The 21,913-nt window shown below is 39.9% G+C and overlaps 1 protein-coding gene across 6 annotated transcripts in view; it reads right to left on the bottom strand.

The window, feature by feature from the left end:
- The window catches only part of LOC143017701 (uncharacterized), a 105,482-nt gene that overhangs the window by 24,263 nt on the left and 59,306 nt on the right, over positions 1–21,913 (bottom strand). For 4 of the 6 annotated variants that reach the window (XR_012965690.1, XM_076172453.1, XM_076172454.1 and 1 more), the window contains exons 4-12: positions 21,292–21,439; positions 20,408–20,501; positions 18,785–18,932; positions 18,185–18,280; positions 14,007–14,149; positions 13,620–13,755; positions 13,269–13,503; positions 12,466–12,609; positions 2,311–2,373 (exon numbers count right to left, since the gene is read on the bottom strand). Coding sequence is in view for 5 of the 6 variants with exons in the window: in XM_076172453.1 (XP_076028568.1) it covers positions 2,311–2,373; positions 12,466–12,609; positions 13,269–13,503; positions 13,620–13,755; positions 14,007–14,149; positions 18,185–18,280; positions 18,785–18,932; positions 20,408–20,501; positions 21,292–21,439 (1,207 nt within the window). In the remaining variant the exon portion in view is untranslated. The remainder of the gene's footprint in view (positions 1–2,310; positions 2,374–12,465; positions 12,610–13,268; positions 13,504–13,619; positions 13,756–14,006; positions 14,150–18,184; positions 18,281–18,784; positions 18,933–20,407; positions 20,502–21,291; positions 21,440–21,913) is intronic. The other 2 variants (XM_076172456.1, XM_076172457.1) reach the window with 2 other exon arrangements.

Raw genomic sequence — 21,913 nt, 5'->3', positions numbered from 1 at the left:
GCCTGAAAAACAATTAAAAATCACAATTGAAATGGACAACAATAGCAAGAGATGACAAAATTTCAAGCTAGCTGAGAAAGCAGTTTCTAAGAAGCAATTTCTATCAGATCAAGAGACCATAACAGGGTTCCTTAAAGATCAATACTATAAACAATACTATCCAAACTTTTCACACATGATCTCTCTTCCCGAAATCCAGAATATTTAAAATCTTATGCAGATGACATAATGACAACTGCTCATCATCACAATAACAATGTAGCCAAGAAGTCAAACACACCTCACAGAACTGGAAATATGGCCAACACTAATCAGAATGTCAGCATTTACTATAAAAATCCTCTGTAGGAACATTTGCCCATGATAACTATGAATCAAAGCATGAGACAGACAGACAGTGGGAATCACAGAGGGAGACAGACAAAGAGAAAAAGAAAGACACACAAGAGAGACCAGCGATAACAGACTTCAATTGGAAGGCTTAAAAAGAAAAAGGACACCTAAAAGAACAATTATGGTGGCAACAGACTTTAGACAATTCCCAGACATCCTGTCAAGAGAGATAAAGTGGTGTACACATAAATGGATGATAATCTTTCTGCCTGGCAGAGTGCAGTATCACAAGACAACTACATATCAGGGATCACAGGCCTGTACAATGGAGAAACCCAAGAAGCAATACAATCACTACTATTTAACCTATTCACAAACAACCTCTCTACACCAAACCCAGAGCACAGCATCAAAGTTCACATTTATGCAGATTACCTACAAAGGCATGCACCCACTCTTCACTCATTTCATACCCATTTAACACTAGTTTGATTTCCCTTTTATGTTAGTTCCTAGTAGATGACGAGTCAGCCCTGTCCCTCTATCTACTTGGGTTAGTAGCAATGCTACAAGAGTTCCTAAGAAGGGCCCAACATCCAAACCTGTTTCACACACAATACTTCATTACACGTCAACTACAAAACAGCAGTCAAAAACACACAGGTCTATCTTTATAAACTATGGCTGACACACAACAGAACATTTGCTCCCCCTTAGAAGTTTTCAGTGACATTGCTTTCCTCAAACTACCATGATGTAAAAAAGGTGAAATTAGAAGATCCAACATCTCCCACTGCACAAAAACCCCAAGGTTCTGGGCCTCACTTTTGATACAAACATAGGTCACCTGGCCATAAATCAAAGACCTGAACATGAAGACAAAAATATATACTGAACATGCTGAGAACAGTGGCATGAACACAATTTGCACAGCAGAGACACTAATTACTACGCACAAACAACTAAAAACTACGCTTAACTATGCATCCACAACATGGTACCCAACAATTAGAAAACCAACAAAGACACCCAAAAATCAAAACAAAATAAAAGCATTGGAAATGAGATGCTTGAGGTCTGTGCTTGAAGTTATGAAATATGATGATGGAATAATAGAATTCATATGAGGACTGGGGTACTGATGGAATTGGGAGAGTAAAACAGGCCAACCTGATGTGGTACAGTCGCATTATGAGTAACTATGAGCATACATCCTTAGAGGATTCATGCATGTGGTACCAAGAGAGACCAAAAAGTAGTTGAAGGAAATGGTAGGTGGATGGGGTGACCGTAACCCTAAGAGCTTGAGATCTGAATTTAGGACAAGCCAAAATGTATATGGTTGACAGTGTTGGAGAACAGACTAAGAGTGTAAAAGAGACAAAAATAACGGGAGTAAAAGGGATAAGAAGTTTTGTTTCATGTCTAACCACTACTTTACAGGTAACTGCTACTTGGTTGTAAAATCAAAGACATGAATAGATTAACGACAAATTTGGACAAAGTAAAAGGCCTTGGTGATGAATAAAATAGCCCCTCTGTTGAAAGAATAACTGGGCAAGTACCACCTGGTCAAGAAGTGGTAATGAAGGGTAAGGATTTCAGATAAGTAAAAAATATACAATAAAAGTGACAAACTAGGCACTAGTGTGGAATGAGAGGAATGAAGATATGATGGGAAGAGATAAAATTCAGGTTCACTTTTAGAATTGGGATGCAAGCATAATTTGTGGAAGTGTGAAGAGCATGAACTAGAAATGGTTGTAGAGAGAAGGGAAAAAAAAGGACAAAAGTGAAAGGTATTGGAATTTACTATAGTTACAATAATGAATAATGATAGACAGGTCAGCCTTAAGATTAAATTGAAAAACAAGATTAATGGACTTCAATTGGTAAGACACAAAAGAATGGGACTGCTGTGATTAAGATATGATGATCAAGGCAATAACTTGCAGTAGCGAGGACGAAGACACTCACCCTGCAGCTGGGCGCGTGTGCTTAAGCATCCGGCCTCGACTGTGTCTGCAAGCTCTGCCTCATCTAGGAGAGACAACAACAGCAAGGCTCGGATCAGATGGTTTGCACTCATCCTCATATTCCACTCCACATGCATACTTACTATTGTGCTGCTTACCAAACCTCAGTATGCTGGTCTGTTTTGCCTTTTTTTTTTTTTTTTTTTTTTTGAACCACATCAAAATTACTGTTCCAATGACCTCTTGTGTATACCTATCACCAGGTTTTTTATTCATTACACATTCACCTCATTAGTAAAATGATAATGAAGTATCAGTCATCTTTGAAAGCACTTTTTCAAAACATAACAGGTGTATTTATGAGGTAAATTTCTTTAACAATTGAACAAAATTATCTCCTCTTGCAAGTTATTAGAACTTAAGTCCTACTGCTATGTTCTATAGATTATAATGACATGAATTTCTCAACAGAAATAAATCCATTATTTCTCTAATTGCATGTTGAGTGAAAGTTATTTTTCATTTTGTACAAAATTTCAAGCTTGTTCATTTGTTTACACATGAAAAAAATAAGAATTCATATCTATTAATATTTGCTTGACTACATGCAACACAGACAGCATTAATAGTAATGCATTTAGCATATCTGCAGTATGGAAAGCAGCAGCTCTATTCTCCACTCCAGTGGCAACACGAGATGATGAAAAGGGGACTTCAAAACATGTCAAACAGTGTTAACATTCACAATATTCCAGGGAACTATAGCCATTGCATATCCAAGAGAAAACAACATGAAGAACATGTGTATGTTAACACTATTATGCACAGTTGCAGTCCACTCACTTCACCTTGACATGAGCCACCATTACTCCAATCCACCAGTCATGCACACACAAGTCACATGCACCAAGGCAGTCCTTGGCAGTATGGGAAGGGCACACTCTTTGAGACCTGATCTATCCTATGATATCAAATAAATTATTAGTTCATACAACTACACTCAAACCTTGACTTAATGGACTATCTGTAACTGGACATTTTTTTTTTTTTTTAATGGGCATGCTGTCTACTACTTGACATGATTATCCATTGACTTAAGAAAAAGATGCTATCACAAGTATTCCGAGTCTTGTCCATGGTTGTATACAGTATATGCTTCATACTTAAGGTATGATTAGGAAATAATAAAGTTCCTTTGTGCACTTACAGCATGCATTATGTTAAATCATATTTTCATGTGAACATACTATACTATATTTCACAGGTATGGAACAAAATCAAGGATTTTCTAGTAATGAACCAGCTAGTCTGTTTAATCAAGGTTTGATTTTGCATTATAATATAATTTGGACCTTAATCTAAAAGTTTTCAATTAATTTTCCTCTCCATTAAAAAATAAGATAAAATAAATAAATAATAATAATAATAATAATAATAATAATAAATACATAAATAAAACAAAATAAAATCAGAATCTGAAAACACAGATGCATTCATGCACTCACACACACACATACACACTGCTTAATGGTGTTGTGGTACCATACTTGACAGTTAAATCAGAAACCTGAGTCTGAATGTTACCAAGAATGTAAATTTCAGTACTGCTGCAAAGCAAGTTGGCACTCCAACACTGGGCAAGTAGTTAGGGTGTGTAAGGCCACAGCACTATCCACAGATTGGACCATACAAGACCTCTGAACTTTCACCCAGGAGGGTAATAGCTGTCAATCACTAGTTCAACATGTGATTCAACATGGTCTTTGATTACATGCTGGACTTTCCAACATCCATTACCCATCCATATAAGAGCTCATACATGGTTAAATCTATGCGTAAAGCTGTGACCTTGTATACATACACACACACACAACTCTTGTCCAGAGTTGGAGAGGCTCTCAGTGCAGCAATGCTGAAGTTTTCAGCCCTGGATGGGACTCGAACTTTGATCACTAAATTAACAGTTCAGCATGGAACCACCACACAATTAAGCCATGTGGTCCAAGACCATTGTGAATCACACACAAACATCAACCTACATACACACATGGACCAAGGACAGGTACCACCATGTGAGGGCCCTACAAGAGACACCAATGCATCCCATTTTCAAAACCTGTCAACTCTCTCACCTCCATTAGGAGGTGCAGCCCTGTGGAGCTGAGGGATTTCCACTAAGTGAAACTCCTAGGCAACAATTAATCAAACAACTGTTGCCACCAAGTGGAGAATGCACAGCATCACAGTCCTCAGAACTTCCCATAGATCTCTCTAGAGAGAGACTTTGGACTGCTGTTGTAGCGAAAGGAGTGCAGTTGTTTGTTGTCAAGCACTTCATGTGTGAAAAAGTGAATGAAAAATAGTTGAAGTTGATAAGAGATATCTTGGGCTTAGTCGCAACACTGACTGTCAGCAGTTCAGGGTTGCATCTCCTGATAGAGGTAAGGGTATTGTCATGTTTTGAAAATGGGCAGCTTCACTGTCTATCTTGCAGGACCACCATATGAAGGTACCTGTAATTTGCCCCTACAAGCATGCATGCATACATACATACATACAGTTTTATAGGCATACAAATTTGTTTACTCTTAATTCATAAAAATACCCAAATCAATACTACCCCAAATATTTAAAGGAAAACCTGTGGTAATTTTTATCTAAAGACTAAAATATGATTAGCTGAGTAGACAAAAACATCCAATATAAATCATATCATGCAATCCTATATTACTTTCAAAATCAATGCACAATTTTCTAAATTCTACTTCACCTATGGGATGGGACTCGAAAAATGCATATAAAACAAGTTTAGTGTCATAAATTCACTCCAGTTAGATTCTAGTGCTACCAAAGGAGCAAAAAAATCAGTAGTAAAATCATGAAAGGTTTTCTACTGCCTGAAGATATTAGTGCTACAAAAAAATCATTAAGTTATATTAGCAAACATTACTGTGGATACCAACAATTATGGTTGCAAATAAAACACCTCCAGATTCAAATGTGCTATATCAAGACAGTGATATACCATTCCATAGCAATTAGAGAGCCATCAGTGAAGCAAACAACAGAAGAGCCTCTTCTTTCCAAGTTACCATGTCATATAGTTCACCCATCATTACTGAATTGAGGCAAACAACTCAAGATAGATTTTGAATCCACTATTGCAAATAATAAGCAGGTTCAAGACTCTTACATAATCATCTTGTCATAACTGCAAACATGAACCAAAATGCCATGTCCAATATGGTAGAAATACTACAAAAGATAAATAAATAAATAAATAAAAAATACATACATATCCCAATGGCATTTTTCCCCCATTACAAGGGAGGTAGTCAAAATCAAAGGCATAAATCCACTCCCACCCATTTCATCCCCACATACTCCACTTGTATTCACCATCCTGCCCTCCCTCTTTTCTTGGCTCCCCCTGGACGATGGGTCATCCCTCCATCTTGCCTACTGCCCTGGGTCAGAAGCAATATAGCAAGATACAGAACATCCACAGCAAGGCTGCTTCATTAATCGGCGACCCCCCTACTCTGTCCCTTCAAGCAGAAAAATGGAAAATGGGGAGAAATCCCTTCAGGGTGCATCAAAATATCATTCACACATACTCCTTCACCCCTGTCCTCCAACCATTCCCTTCTATGCATCACAGCATCATCCATACACAACCATTCTCAACTCACCCCTATCTTCTGTCTTCCCCCTTCCTTCCTCAACAGACACTCCCCCCATTTCCTAACGTCCCTTTTACCCCATCCATCCATCTCATCCTTGGTTGCCCACTCATGTTCACTTCCTCCACCACTGTCTTTCACACCTCTTTTATTCATCTTTCTTCATTCTTTCCATGTGTCCAAACCATCCCAATACTCTTAACCCTGTCTCTCAACTACTTTTCCACCCCCCTCTCCTCTTTGTTTCTCACTCTATCTAGCCTAGTAACCTTTACCATACTTCTCAGACATTTCATATCAAACATTTAAACCTTCTCTTATATTCCATGCTTCTACCCCATACAGTGCTGTCAGCACAACCACTCCTTCATACAATCTCCCCCAAGGCATTTACTTGCTTCTATCAATCTACATTCTATCTCCACCTCCACTCCTCCCTTTCCCTCCACATTTGCACCAAAGTATCTAAATCTATCCACTTCCTCCAGTCTCTTCCTTAATACTTTCTTCCAAATTGCTGCCATCCTCTCCCCTTGTACATCTCATCACCTTAATTTTACCCATATTTATCTTCAACTTCCTTCTTTCACACACCTTCCCAAACTCCATCACTAACCTCCTTAATCCCTCCTCTGATCCTGCTACCAATGCAGTCATCAGCAAACAACAAATGTCTTATCTCTCACTTTTCTCCATTTTCTTTAATCATCTCCAATCCCCAGACCATTACCCTTGCATTTACCTCTTGCACCATCCCATCCATGTATAAGTTAAACAGCCAAGGCGACATAACATCCTTGTTGAAGTCCTACCTTTACCTCAAACCACTCACTCTTTCCATTTCTAATTCTAACACAGGCTCTACTACATTCGTAAAATCTCTTGACTGCTCTTAAAAGCTTTCCTCCTATCCCATATATCTGCAATACATCCTACAGTGCCTTCCCGTCTACCTGTCATAAGCCTTTTCCAAATCCATAAAGACACAATTTTAATAACAGCTTTCACCTCATTTTTTCTTATTTCTCCATTTTCCTTGTTCATCATTGCCATTTTCTTAGCTCTTCCCACTTCAACTACCTTCCTCTCCCTATCCTCCTTCATATTTAGCAACTCCTTAAAATAATCTGCCCATCTTCCTCTTACTGCTCTTCCATTTTCATCTCTCCATCTGCTCCTTTTACTTTTTCTTCACTACTTGATTCACCACCTCTTCCTCTTTTCATTTCCTTCCAAAACATCTTTTTATTACCTTCAAAATTTTCTGTCATACTCTTACCCCATTTCACATCTGCTCTCCTCTTTGCCTCCTTTATCTTACATTTTACTTTTCGTTTCTTTGTACCTCTCGTATGACTTTCCTGTCCTATTTTGTAACTAATCTGTGAATACTCATTTCTTCTCTTCTACAACCTTCTTTGCTTCATCATCCCAACATGGACTACCTTTCCTTCTATTTCCTCCCATCCTCCTTGTTCCACACACCATCTTTGTAAACCTTGCGATTCCCTCCTTGAAACATCTCCATTCCTCCTCCATTCCTAGTTCTTCTCTATCCTTCACTACCTCCCACTCTTCTCTCTGCTTCTTCTTGTTCTCCTCCTCCTTTTCTTTCTCATTTGAACAGTTTACTCTAAGCACCTCCCTACCTTCTGTCCTTTTCCTTTCTATATCTATCCTCCACTCTCAAATCTGCTTCACCCAAATAAATGATCTGATATTCTCTCCACACTCTCCCCTTAGAACATGTACATCCAAAACTCTTCCTACTCTTCTCCTGGTTACCACTATATAGTCCATTAAAGCCCTATCTAGCATCCTTCCATCCACCATCCTCTTCCATGTATACTTAGGCTTGACTTTCTTCATAAACACTGTATTTGCCATCATCAGCTCTTTTGAAACATCTCCATCATATCTCCACTACAATTTTTTCCTGGAACTCCACACTTCCCAACCACTCCGTTTACTGGTTTATTTCCTACCCTTGCATCCAAATCTCCCAATACCACTACAGTGACATTTCTCCCTAAACTCACTATGCATCTATTTAAATCTATCCAAAAAGCCTCCCTTCCCTCTACACTCTTCTCACTACCAGGCCCATATGCACTTACAAAATCCCAAATCTCTCCAGTTTCACCTTCATCCACACTATCCTTAAAGAAACTTTCCATTCCACCACACATTTACCTATCTCTTCATTTTACCAGTATAGCCACCCCTTTTCTCCCTCATCCTCTCTTCACTCCTGACATCCTCCCAGCTACACTCCCAAACACAAACTCAACCCTCCCTTTCAACTTAGTTTCACTAAATGCCAGCACATCCATCTTCTCACAAACATTATCTCTTTCCTTTTACTCTCATTTGTACCACATCCACATACATTACAAGACCCAAACCTTAGGGTTCTGGTTGGAAACTCCCAGACCCTCTTATGCCTTTGCTATTTTTCTTTTTTTTCTCCTTTCTTTTTTCTTTTAGGAATGTCCCCTTTGGGGCTATAAAGAATAGGATGCCTAGTCCTGTCCCAGTCCCCTTTTTTGTTGCCTTTTATGTCTCAAGTGGGAACACTGGCAGTATTCTCTCTCCTACCACAGGCTTCAGCAAAAAAGGAAATGAATATCCAGAGAAGTGGTACAGGATTGTATTAAGAGTGGAGGGACAGCATAACAGAGGAACAGTCGCAGTATAATAAAGTAGCATCATTTCTCTAAGAATAGAGATTTCCTCCATCACAAGCAAAATGATGTGTGGCTCTGCTCTGTAGGGATGTCCCATATAGACCTTAAGCATCACCTGCATGCTATTGAACAGCTTTCAACCCCACAATAACATCCAGCCAATACTCCAGATGGGGTTAAAATACATACATACATACATATACCAAGGCCCTTTCCCCCTTCCAAGGGAGGTAGCCAAAAAGGGAAAGGTATAAAAACACTCCCACCCATTTCATCCCTAAATACACTCCACACCCCTCCCACCCTCCCTCTCATCTGAGCACCTCCTGGATGACGGGTCATCCCTGCACCCTGCCCACCGCCCTGGGTCAGAAGCAGTGTCGCAAGACACAGTACATCCACAGCAAGGCAGCTTCATTTAATCGGCGACCCCCCCTCTCCGTCCCCCCTTGCATATAAGGAGAGGACAGGGAGAAATCCCTTCGGGCTGCGTCAAAATTTACTCACACATACTACCCCACCCCCCCGCCCATTCCTCCTCATGCAATCACAACATCATCCATATACAACCATTCTCCACTCACCTCTGTCTTCCGTCCTCTCCCTTCCTTCCTCAACAGACATTCCCCTCTTCCCCAAAGCCCCCTTCACCCCATCCATCCACCTCATCCTAGGACGTCCCCTCATGTTCACTCCCTCCACATCTGCCTTCCATACCTCTTTTACTAGTCTTTCTTCACTCATTCTTTCCATGTGTCCAAACCATCCTAATATTCTTTCATCAACCCTATCTCCCAAATCCTTTTTCACCCCTGTTCTCCTTCTCACCACCTCATTTCTCACTCTATCCAGCCTAGTAACCCCCACCATACTTCTCAGACACCTCATCTCAAACACATTCAAACTCCTTCTCTCTTCTTCTCTTATGTTCCATGTTTCTGCCCCATACAGTGCTGTTGGCACAATCACTCCTTCATATAGTCTCCTCTTCGCATCCATTCCCAAATGTCTATTCCTCATTACACTCTTTAATCCACCAAGGCATTTACTCGCTTCTCTCAATCTACATTTTACCTCCACCTTCACTCCACCTTTTCCTGCTACACTTGCACCCAAGTATCTAAAACTATCCACTTCCTCCAGTCGCTCTCCCTTAATGTTCACTTCCAGGGGTTAAAATAAATTAATAAAAAATAAATAAATAACCATAGTATAAATATAAATAGATAAATATATAAATGAAGTTGAGGTGTAGGAGGCAAATAGCTCGCAACTCTTTGTATACCGAGTATCTGTACTGACTATGGTAATGTATCTAACATGTTAGGATATAATTATTTGTTGTTTGGGCTCTTAGCTATTCTGCACTGCTATATCAGTATATACAATAATGTTCTCAGGACACGTACTATTGAATCACAAATCAGAAGACCCTAATGTCTATAAATTTTGAACTGTCAACTACATTCCCCTCTTGACTAGTTACAGAGGGAAATATACTAAGAATTTACTTTAAACTCATCCAATCCTCTTATAACTACTTTCCTTATTGTCTTGCACAATGCAAAGTCCAAGTCCACAATACATCTTTCCCTAACTTCTAAAATTCACACTCATACAAATCACAACTTTCATATAAAACTAAAATATTTCCTAAAAGCATTGTGATTAGTATATCAAAGCATTATTGGCTTGCAAAATTGCATATCTTAATTTCATATGTGAACTTTATTAGCTTATAAACTATAGTATTGACTGCAAACATCTATATACCATATCTGATGACATGTACTATCTAGGGTCACAAATACCCTCTTTCAGCTAGGAATATTAATGAAAATATATATATTTATGATAATATGCAGTGTATCATGATGCTCATACTGTGAAAATGATCAAATAAACAAAACAGTAATTGTCTTTGAGTATGACTAGAAATTTTTGGTGCTCAATAAATGTCAGTGATTCTAGTGAGCCATGCAGTGATGACCATTGTCAATATTACTCACCATTATAATACTTATTTTTCCTAAATCTATAGGATGTTTTCGTGTAAAACTTGTGGCATGTCTGACAAACATATGTATGACCTCAAAGAATATTAATGTTTAAAATCTTAAAATTGTGTGCAACATATTTATCTTAAAGCATTAATTTCCTAATAATACATACATACCAAAGGCTTTTTCCCCTTTATAAAGGCACAGCAAAGCCCACCCAGCTAAGCACCTTGAAATATGATCATCCCTATCCCCTGCCATACCACTTAGGTAATAGTCAATCCAAACATTACAATGTCATGGTTAGGTACAAGTACTGGTAATCTAAAGTGCCTGGATAAATATTGGCCTACCTCAATTTCTCATACAAAACCCAAGGTATATTTCTAATTTATTTTTTCAACAAGGTGAATTTGGGCCTTTCTGAGGTTATGTATCCCAACCTATCTCTTATTTAATCAGAAAGTATGTACACCAAAGCATGTCACACTAACCCCACATCACTGTACTTCTATGCATCAATAGTGCAGGTGCTATTAATTAGAAATTATCACATTATCAATATACCAAAGAAACACCCGTGCTCATCCTCAAACCTCATCAAAACCCTTATCTCCATCTGTGAGTGCAAGGTTAATTGGTCTCCTGACTGGGTCCAAGCTATTTCCATCAGCTTTGACTCATCTTCCACAGTTTTTCAAAGGCCAGCTGACATGTAGTGATTGCTCTCTTCCTCCTCCTTCCTTTCTTTTTACTCCTCCCTCCTCCTCTTCCAACTCCCTTCTCCCTCCACCTCCATTTTTTCCAGCTCCCTCTCCTCCCCCCTCCTCATCCACCTCCCCCTTTTCCTCCTCATCCACCTCCCCTTCTCCTCCTCATCCACCTCCCCTTCTCCTACTCATCCACCTCCCCTTCTCCTACTCATCCACCTCCCCTTCTCCTACTCATCCACCTCCCCTTCTCCTACTCATCCACCTCCCCTTCTCCTACTCATCCACCTCCCCTTCTCCTACTCATCCACCTCCCCTTCTCCTATTCATCCACCTCCCCTTCTCCTACTCATCCACCTCCCCTTCTCCTACTCATCCACCTCCCCCTTTTCCTCCTCATCCACCTCCCCCTTTTCCTCCTCATCCACCTCCCCCTTTTCCTCCTCATCCACCTCCCCCTTTTCCTCCTCATCCACCTCCCCCTTCTTCCACCTCCCCCTGCTGCTCCTCTTCCACCCCCACCTGCTCCTCCTCTTCCACCTCCACCACCACCTCTTCTTCCATCTCCCCCCCCTCTTGTGCAAAACCTAAAATCAATTGCATATAAACTATCTTCTAAATTATCTGTTTCACAGCAAATTATTCCCACTTCATTCTTTACCAATTTTGACTTTCCTACAAATTGGAAAATGTGTGGCTGCCAGACTGATTCAGAAAAAACAAATCTGAAAAACTTGTTGAAAAAGAATGCCAAATTATTTACAAATTGGAAAAAAAAGTGTGTAAATGTGCTTAAATTGTGTCTATAATCACTGTTTCACATATTATAAAGGTATCTTATTAGTCCAACACTGGATACACGTTTTATGACCTCGACGAATGCCACTTGTGGCCATCAAAGGTGGGAATATATTCTACCACAAACAACCCTTTCAAAATACGGAATTAATAGTATTATTGCATTGGCTATGTCCTTCCCTCTCACAACTTAAATTGATCACAGTGAACATCAACTGTCTAGGCAACTGAAAATTACCTAAATTTAACCCACCTAATTCTGACCACTGCATACTTACGTTTTAATTGGGAGACATTAGCCTGTGCCTGACTAAGTTCATCCTGAGTAGTTTGTAACCTTTCCTTAAGGGCTCTTATTTCTTCCTGAGTCACCTCCAAAGCTTGTTTCACCTCAGAAGCATCACCACTAAGGTTCTCTAGGTCTGAAAATGATCATGTGAAGTACAATTGTAATTACAAGTATTAGATAGATGAACACATACACAATGCAAATACATATCTAAAGGACCTTCCCCCCTTTTTTATTTTTTTTATTTATTTTATTTATCTATTTATTTTTTTGGGCCAAGTTAAAGTATACACACACTCTTCACCTATCCCACACCTATCCAAAACCCATTTGTTATCCCTTCTATCTTAGATCCTTGTGGATGAGGGTGTTCCTGTCCCCGCCCACTACTTGGGCTCGAGGCAATGCACCAATACAGCATCTCTGCAGCAGGACTTGATAGCTGAAGCTGAATAAATACAAACAAAAATAACCTGTCATGGCACATTGCAAACACAAACTTACCCAATATTGTCTGTAAGCAGAGGTTGGTTTACCACTAATGCTTCACTTACATTGTAACTCTCCCTCCTTATCCCCTCATAAGAGCAGATTACGAGAAATCTCCTTTATTAAAAAAAGATAAATACATACATTCATACATACATATACCAACAGCTTTTTCCCCCTTACAAGGGAGGTAGCCAAAGTCAAAGGCATAATCCACTCCCACCCATTTCATCCCCACACACTCCATTCCACAAAGATAAATAAAAATAAATAAAATTAAATATAATTGATAAATAAATTTACCTTGAGCATCTTTGTCTGACTTGAGGAACCCACTTAACTCTCCGTTCTTAATATTTTCATATTTAGCTTTCATGGCACTTAGTTGTTCTTTGGTGATGTCACCTTCTGCGGACAAGCTCTCTATCCTAGCAAGTAACTTTATTTCTTCACTACTCTTCTCTTCTAGTTTACAGATCAATTCTTTCTTCTCCTGCTCAAATTTTTCTTCAGTTTCTTTCAAATTTTCCTCTGCATGCTGGAATAGAAGCAATATACACAATCACAAACTGATGTATACTACTTTTTTTTTCCAAATGAAGATACTTGATGTCTAACTATACAATTCAAAACTACATTGCATTTTTTTTTTACCTTCAACTTTTCATTTAATTGTGTGACTAACTCGTTTTGTGAAGTTTGCTTTTCTATCAATTCTAGCAATTCCTTTTGCGTAGTTTCACTAACATTCTTCATATACGTTAATTCATCTTCCGTGACACTTAAAGTCCTGAAAGAGTATAAATCAGATTCTATACACCCATGTACACATTGAAAATAATTATATGGAGCCAAATCCTAATAATCCTTTTCTAGGGTATAGTTGCTGAGAAATTACATGAGAAATGTACTAAGCATTATTAATATGCAGAAAACAATATGAAACATGAAATGCATGGGTACAATTTTTTTTATATTCTTTTTAATTATAGAACGAAGGCCATACCAGTATTAAGTAAAAAAAAAATATTGTTAAAGTACCTTTCTAAGTCAGCTAATTTTGTGACTGCGTCCAACTTTTCTTGTAGAATATGACGTAATGATTCCTTTGCAGATAATTCATATTGAGACTTGTCTTCCATTAGCCGCCTCATCTCTTCTCGTATACTGTCTTCTGGATAATTCTGAGGAGATAAAATCGTATGTATATGTACACAAGCAAACAAAAAAGACCCTTTATAAGGGGTATGGTCAAGTCAAAGCATATACCCACCCTACATCCATCCACGAGCTCATTTACCATCCCTGTCCCAGTGCTCAGGTTAGAGGCAATGCAGCAATGCCTAACATCCAAAACTGGAGTGAGAAATGTGGTGGAGAGGCAGTGTGTTGGGAGGTGGGGGGGGCAATAACCAACTGATAGGGTTAACCAAAGAACACTGATAGTTTGGGTATGAAGAAAGAATGAGTGAAGAAAAATTACATACATACATACATACATATACCAAGGCTTTTTCCCCCTTCCAAGGGAGGTAGCCAAAAAGGGAAAGGCATAAAAACACTCCCACCCATTTCATCCCTAAATACACTCCACACCCCTCCCACCCTTCCTCTCATCTGAGCACCTCCTGGATGACGGGTCATCCCTGCACCCTGCCCACCGCCCTGGGTCAGAAGCAGTGTCGCCAGACACAGTACATCCACAGCAAGGCCGCTTCATTTAATCGGCGACGCCCCCTCTCCGTCCCCCTTTGCATATAAGGAGAGGACGGGGAGAAATCCCTTCGGGCTGCGTCAAAATTTACTCACACATACTACCCCCCACCCCCCCCGCCTGTTCCTCCTCATGCAGTCACAACATCATCCATATACAACCATTCTCCACTCACCTCTGTCTTCCGTCCTCTCCCTTCCTTCCTCAACAGACATTCCCCTCTTCCCCAAAGCCCCCTTCACCCCATCCATCCACCTCATCCTAGGACGTCCCCTCATGTTCACTCCCTCCACATCTGCCTTCCATACCTCTTTTACTAGTCTTTCTTCACTCATTCTTTCCATGTGTCCAAACCATCCTAATATTCTTTCATCAACCCTATCTCCCAAATCCTTTTTCACCCCTGTTCTCCTCCTCACCTCCTCATTTCTCACTCTATCCAGCCTAGTAACCCCCACCATACTTCTCAGACACCTCATCTCAAACACATTCAAACTCCTTCTCTCTTCTTCTCTTATGTTCCACGTTTCTGCCCCATACAGTGCTGTTGGCACAATCACTCCTTCATACAGTCTCCTCTTCGCATCCATTCCCAAATGTCTATTCCTCATTACACTCTTTAATCCACCAAGGCATTTACTCGCTTCTCTCAATCTACATTCTACCTCCACCTTCACTCCACCTTTTCCTGCTACACTTGCACCCAAGTATCTAAAACTATCCACTTCCTCCAGTCGCTCTCCCTTAATGTTCACTTCCAGTCTACTGCCACTTTCACCCCTTGTACATCTCATCACCTTACTTTTACCCACATTTATCTTTAGCTTTCTTCTATCACATACTCTCCCAAACTCTGCCACCAGCTTCCTCAATCCCTCCTCTGACCCTGCCACAAGCGCAGTGTCGTCCGCAAACAACAGCTGGCTCACCTCCCACTTTTCTCCATTTTCTTTAACCATCTCCAATCCCTGACTCACTACCCTAGCATTCACCTCTCGCACCACCCCATCCATGTATAAGTTGAACAGCCAGGGCGACATAACGCATCCTTGACGAAGTCCCACCTTTACTTCAAACCACTCACTCTCTCCATTTCTAATCCTAACACATGCTCTACTACTCTCATAAAAACTCTTGACAGCTCCCAAAAGCTTTCCTCCTATCCCATAAATCTGCATAACCTCCCACAGTGCCTTTCTGTCTACCCTATCATAAGCCTTTTCCAGATCCATAAAAGCCCAAAAAACATCCTTCCCCTTTCCTATAGCTTTCTCACATATCTGTCTTACCACAAAGATCTGATCTACACAACCTCTACCCGTCCTAAATCCACACTGTTCCTCACCAATTACTCCTTCTGTTCCTCTCCTAATCCTCTCAATTAAGATCCTCCCATAAGCCTTCCCTACTACACTCAACAGGCTAATCCCTCTGAAATTACTACATTCACACTTGTCCCCTTTTCCCTTGTAAAGAGGAACTATACAGGCACTACTCCAGTCCTCTGGTACTCTACCCTCTCTCCAGCAAACATTAAATAACCTCACCAACCAGTCCACCATCACTGAACCTCCCTTTTTCAGACATTCTGCATGGCATCCATCCAGACCAGGTGCCTTACCTGCTTTCATCATCTTTACAACTGCCTTCACCTCATCCTTCCTTATTTCTCCTCCATTCTCCTCACTCATCACTCTCATTTTCTTCGCATTTCCCACTGCAGCTATCTTTCCTTCCCTATCCTCCTTCACATTCAGCAACTCCCTAAAATATTCTGCCCATCTTCCCCTCACTGCCATCTCTTCCATTATCATCTCTCCATCTGTACCTTTTACCTTTTCTTCCCTACTTGATTCGCCTCCTCTTCCTCTCTTTATTTCTTTCCAAAACATCTTTTTATTACTTTCAAAATTTTCTGTCATACTCCTACCCCATTTCACATCTGCTCTCCTCTTTGCCTCCTTTACCTTTTGCTTTACTTCTCTTTTCTTTTCTTTGTACGTCTCATATGACTCCCCTGTCCTCTTTTGTAACCAATCTGTGAATGCTCGCTTCTTCTCTTCTACAACCTTCTTTGTTTCCTCATCCCACCATTCACTACCCTTTCTTCTATTTCCCCCTGTCCTTCTTGTTCCACACACCATCCTTGCACACTTTAGGACTCCCTCCTTGAACCATCCCCAAATATGGACAGCAGAGGTGGAAGGCGGAAACTTGATGGGATGACTGAGAAAGAGATGGGTGGATAGGATGAAAGGGGCATTAGCCCAAGGAATGTTGGTAAAGCAGCGAGAAGGCAAGGGATAATACATATTCAGATCACAAAATGTGCACTCTATCCAGCCTAGTAACCTCTATCATATACTTCTCAGGCACCCCACCACACATTTAAACTCTTCCTTTCTTATGTTCTATGCTTCTGACCCATACAGTACTGTTGGTACAATCACTCCATACAAGCTTATCTTAGCATCCATCCCTAAATGTCTATTTCTCACTACACTTTTCAATCCCCCAAGGCACCTACCTGCTTCTCTCAATCCACACTCCACCTCCTCTCCTCCCTTTCCTGCCACATTCACACCAAAGTATCTAAAGCTATCCACTTCCTCCAGTCTCTCTCCCTTAATATTCACTTCCAATTTATTGCCATCCTCTCCCCTTGTACATCTCATCACCTTAATTTCACCCATATTTATCTTCAAATTCCTTCTTTCGCATTGCAAACCTTCCCAAATTCCATCACTAACTTCCTTAATTCCTCCTCCGATTCTGCCACAAGCAGTGTCATCAGCAAACAACAACTGGCTTATATCCCCATTTTCTCTAATCTCCAAATCCCAGCCCATTACCCTTGCATTTACCTCTTGCACCATCCCATGTATAAATTAAATAGCCAAGGTGACATAACACATCCCTGGCAAAGTCCCACCTTTACCTCAAACCACTCACTTTTTCCATTTCTAATTCTAACACAGGCTCTACTACTCATAAAAATTCGACTGCTCTAACAGCTTTCCTCCTATCCCATGTGTCTGCAATACCCACAGTGCCTTCCTGTCAAACCTTTTCCAAATCCATAAAGGGCCAAAAAACACTTACCTTTTCCTAAAACTCTCGCATATCTGCCTTACCATAAAAATCTGATCCATACAACCCCTACCTGTCCTTAACCCACACTGCTCTTCACCAATTACTCCCACTGTTCCTCTCCTAATCCTCTCAATCAAAACCCTACATATACATACATATACAAGTATGCATGTATATATATATATACATATATACATACATACATATATACATATATACATACATACATACATACATACATACATACCCCAAGGGTTTTTCCCCCCTTACAAGGGAAGTAGCCAAAGTCAGAAGTCAAAGCCAAAATTCCACTCCCACCTATTTCATATATACGATTCACACATTTAAATAATTATACGATTTTAAATATAAATGAATAACTAGTAGGTAATAACTATGCAGTGAAACTTACTTTTGCATAGGTATTCAATTGTGCCTCTAGTGTTTCAAGTCTCTGTAAAAGCCGGTCTTCATTTATCATGGCCTTCCAACTGTGCCCCACAGCTTCCTGAAATGCAAAACATTGTGAACTTCATCACTAATTCAAATGAAATACAAACTTGACATCAAACACACATACCACCAATGCCTTAATTGGTAACTTTCCCACAAAATGCACCTGAAATAAATCAATAGTCTCAGTAGGCAATTAAGTTTTGTTAATGTGAGACAGTTCCTATGTCATCAGTTGTAAGAGATGATGAGTAGTCATTGGCTGTCAGTTTCTCTTCTGTGAAAAGGTGGAGGAACCACAGGTAAAGCAAATACACATGTATTATCAGCATGCCTCCGATCTCAAATCATTTTAGGTTAACACTGATACTAGGTTTAGGTCCAACTACATTTACTTATACTTGAACTTGCATAGCAGCATACAGATCTTCATGTTCTTGTACTTGTCTATCTATATGCCAAGGGCTTTTTTCTTCCCTTACCAGAGAAGTAGCCAAGTCAAAAGGCAAGTACCCACTCCCACCCATCTGGAAAAATTACAAACGGAGGACCTACTTACTTGTGTGGAGGCCACCAATCTCTGCAATGTGGCTAATTTTGTTTCTATCTGCTGTTCTCTGTGCTGTGACTCCTGTAGGTATGTTCGCAACTGGTATAGTTCCTGTGCTGTTACACTTGTCACAGTTCCCCCAACTACAGTTGAAGGACTGAAAATAGAATAAACATTTAGCAATCACAAGAGTTTTCTTAAGCACATGCATCAATGTACTCATGCTTCAAACAAGGATTTCATAAACACTTCACACAAATGCTATTCATCTATATACTGATTACTCCCATAAAAATCACTAATGAAGAATATAGTTAAGAAAAATGTCAAATTAATTCATGTACACTTATGTATTATTTTCTTTCGGTAATTTCACTTGACAATTAGCCATTCTCACCTGTCATCTATCCTAGGCACCCAAAAACAGCACATCACTCCTTCAATGCCTACTTTCACATTCACATCTAAAACCACAACTCCCTACTTAAGCAATTCCATACACTCGTCCAGCTCAGACCAGGAATGTTCTTTCTTGTGCCTCTGATCCCTATACACAACCACCAATTTCACATAACACATTATCACCTTCACAAATCAGGTGTTTATCCTCGCAGATCCACACCATGTACCTCTAAGTGGTGGCCCTTATAGATGAATGTGAGAGAATCATCACCCTGCTGTCCATCTCCTAAACTCTTCAATACCTTCACCTTCATCTGGAAGTGCAACCCTGAGGAGACTGACACCATCTCTAGACCAAGCCCAAGATCTTCATCTATCAACAACTATACTTCCCCCACCTGAAGAGAGCTGACAACCAGCACTGCACTCCTAGTGCAATAAGCAGGCTAATACAACAGACAACAATCCAATGTTTCTTCCCAAAGATCTATAGGAGGGTCCAAGGACTATTCCCAGTCACTGAAACTGCAAGTTTCCAGTGAAACCTGAACCAACAACTGTTTTCATTAAAAAGTAACACCTCCCACCCAGATTTCTACCCTCTCCCTCACTTACATCCTTTTATTCCCTCCACATCCTATACACCCTTATCTTCCTTTTTCTTTTCACTCATAGCCATGACATCCAACCAACAAACTTCTTTCATTAGCACTGCCTTTTTCTGCTTACACATGTACTAACTACAGGCACACATTTATACAATCCATTCTAAGGACCAAGGATCCTTTAGTATCAGGTCTTAGATTATTTTATGCCTCTGACACCTCATCCATTCTTATACACCTGTGACATTCAGTGAGCATGTGTAGAGTATTTCCCAACCCCAGGCCTTCTTTGTTTAGGGAAAGAGAAGGTTGAGTCCTAGGCATGATAAAGGATTGATTTCAGGATAGTACCACAAAATTGGTATAGCAGAAGTTAAAAATGGTTCAGCATTCCTCTAAAGTCTAGATCAATCTCTAAACATAAAACAAAGTTGTATGAATGATTTGTGTGGTTCCCTACACTCTAAGTACTGACTTATGCATATAACTTATGCAGTGTATGTGTTAGACTACAAGAGGGAAAACAGGGTGTAAACAATAATTCAGGCAGCACAATTATATATATGATACAAAAAAAGGTTCTCTCTGCTGAATAATTGCAGGAGTTCTTGTGAAATGTACCCACCTAGCTTTAGCCTCCTGCCCATCTGGCATGTACAGTTTGAGAGTTGCCACAATGCATCCATGGGTCACTGCAATGAGAAAGTCCTGATCAATACCTGGAATAAATCATTTACCACAAGGTCAATTACAAGAATATACATCTATTAACTTCTACTGGACTAAATATTTACAAGAAGTCTACCTGTATCAAAAGCTAATATCAAAATACAATATACAAGGAACTATTACTATATATACCAATAGGCTTCTATCCCTTATAAGGGGTACACTATATGGGATAGACTTGGAATTTATGGGAAAATGGAGAAATTACAATGTTTTTGAAATGAAGTGTTTGGGCTGTTATGAAAATAAAGTTAGAAATGAGGAGGTGAGGAGGAGAACCAAGGTTTAAAGGGAGTTGGAAGATAGGGCAGAAGAAAATGTTTGGATTGCTTGGGCACAGCAAAAGAATGAAGCAGGAAAGACTAGGAAAAGGAGTGTGGAAGGTAGAAACAAATGAAATCAACTTAAAGAGGAAGACCAAAAATGAGACTGGCAGTAGGCAGGAGCCAGGGATGACCCATTATCTACAAGGAGAGAGATGAAAAGGAAATGGATAATGGATGTTAGTGGGATCGGTGGAGGTTTGTGCATGCCTTGGCTGGCTACCTCCCTTATAAGTGGAAAAAGGACTATTGGTATAGCTAAACAATACTTCAATCTCCCTCATGCATCAATGGTTCTGGGAGAGAGAAGAGACTAAAGCAAATGGAAATGGATGGAGTAAATGAAGCAGTAAGAGCATGCAGTCTTTAGGGGAAGGGTGTGTGCGTGCAAGGTGTCAGCAATTCTCTTAGCTACTCCAGACTCATGCCAGCCCTTACAAAACTTAAATACATTTACCTTTCCTTGAGTTTTCCATGACATCAACACCAAATTGAACAATATCCCCCGAGCAGACCTCCCTGGGTGCCGACTCCTCAGATCCCTTGCTGAGGCGCTGGTTATTGACAAATGTGCCATTGCTGCTCTTCGTGTCTTGCAAGTAGAACTGTGGAGAAGCAGAAATGTCAGTATTTCAAAGTGCCATATGATTATAATTCCAATACACAAAATCTTTACTAAATGCAAAAATCTTATACTTAAAACTGATATACAGTAATAACAATAATGAAAGAAAATTTCATGGGATACAGCACACCAAATGTACGAATAATATTTCATGAAACATTCTATGAACAAATCAAAGTTCCATATCATAAAAGGACATTACTGTAAGGATACAAATTTAAAACCTGGACAAGAAAAATGCATCCATTTCAAAACTATCTTATCAATTATCTCGAGTGCAATAACAGATCGCTAACGACTATATTCAATCTACTGCCTCAGTTCTCTATCAGTACACCCACATCCATTAAATCCGCTACAGCCACCAGTTCAGCACATATGTCACTTTGTGAACAGATTCTGTGTTGTTGTCTGGAAACTGGATGTAGGTGACCAAAATGTAGATGTGCTGGTG

The sequence above is a fragment of the Oratosquilla oratoria genome, chromosome 33, assembly GCF_046742065.1.
Source record: "Oratosquilla oratoria isolate Oo_2021 chromosome 33, ASM4674206v1, whole genome shotgun sequence".
NCBI lineage: Eukaryota > Metazoa > Arthropoda > Malacostraca > Stomatopoda > Squillidae > Oratosquilla > Oratosquilla oratoria.
This window is presented reverse-complemented; position numbering and strand designations above follow the sequence as displayed.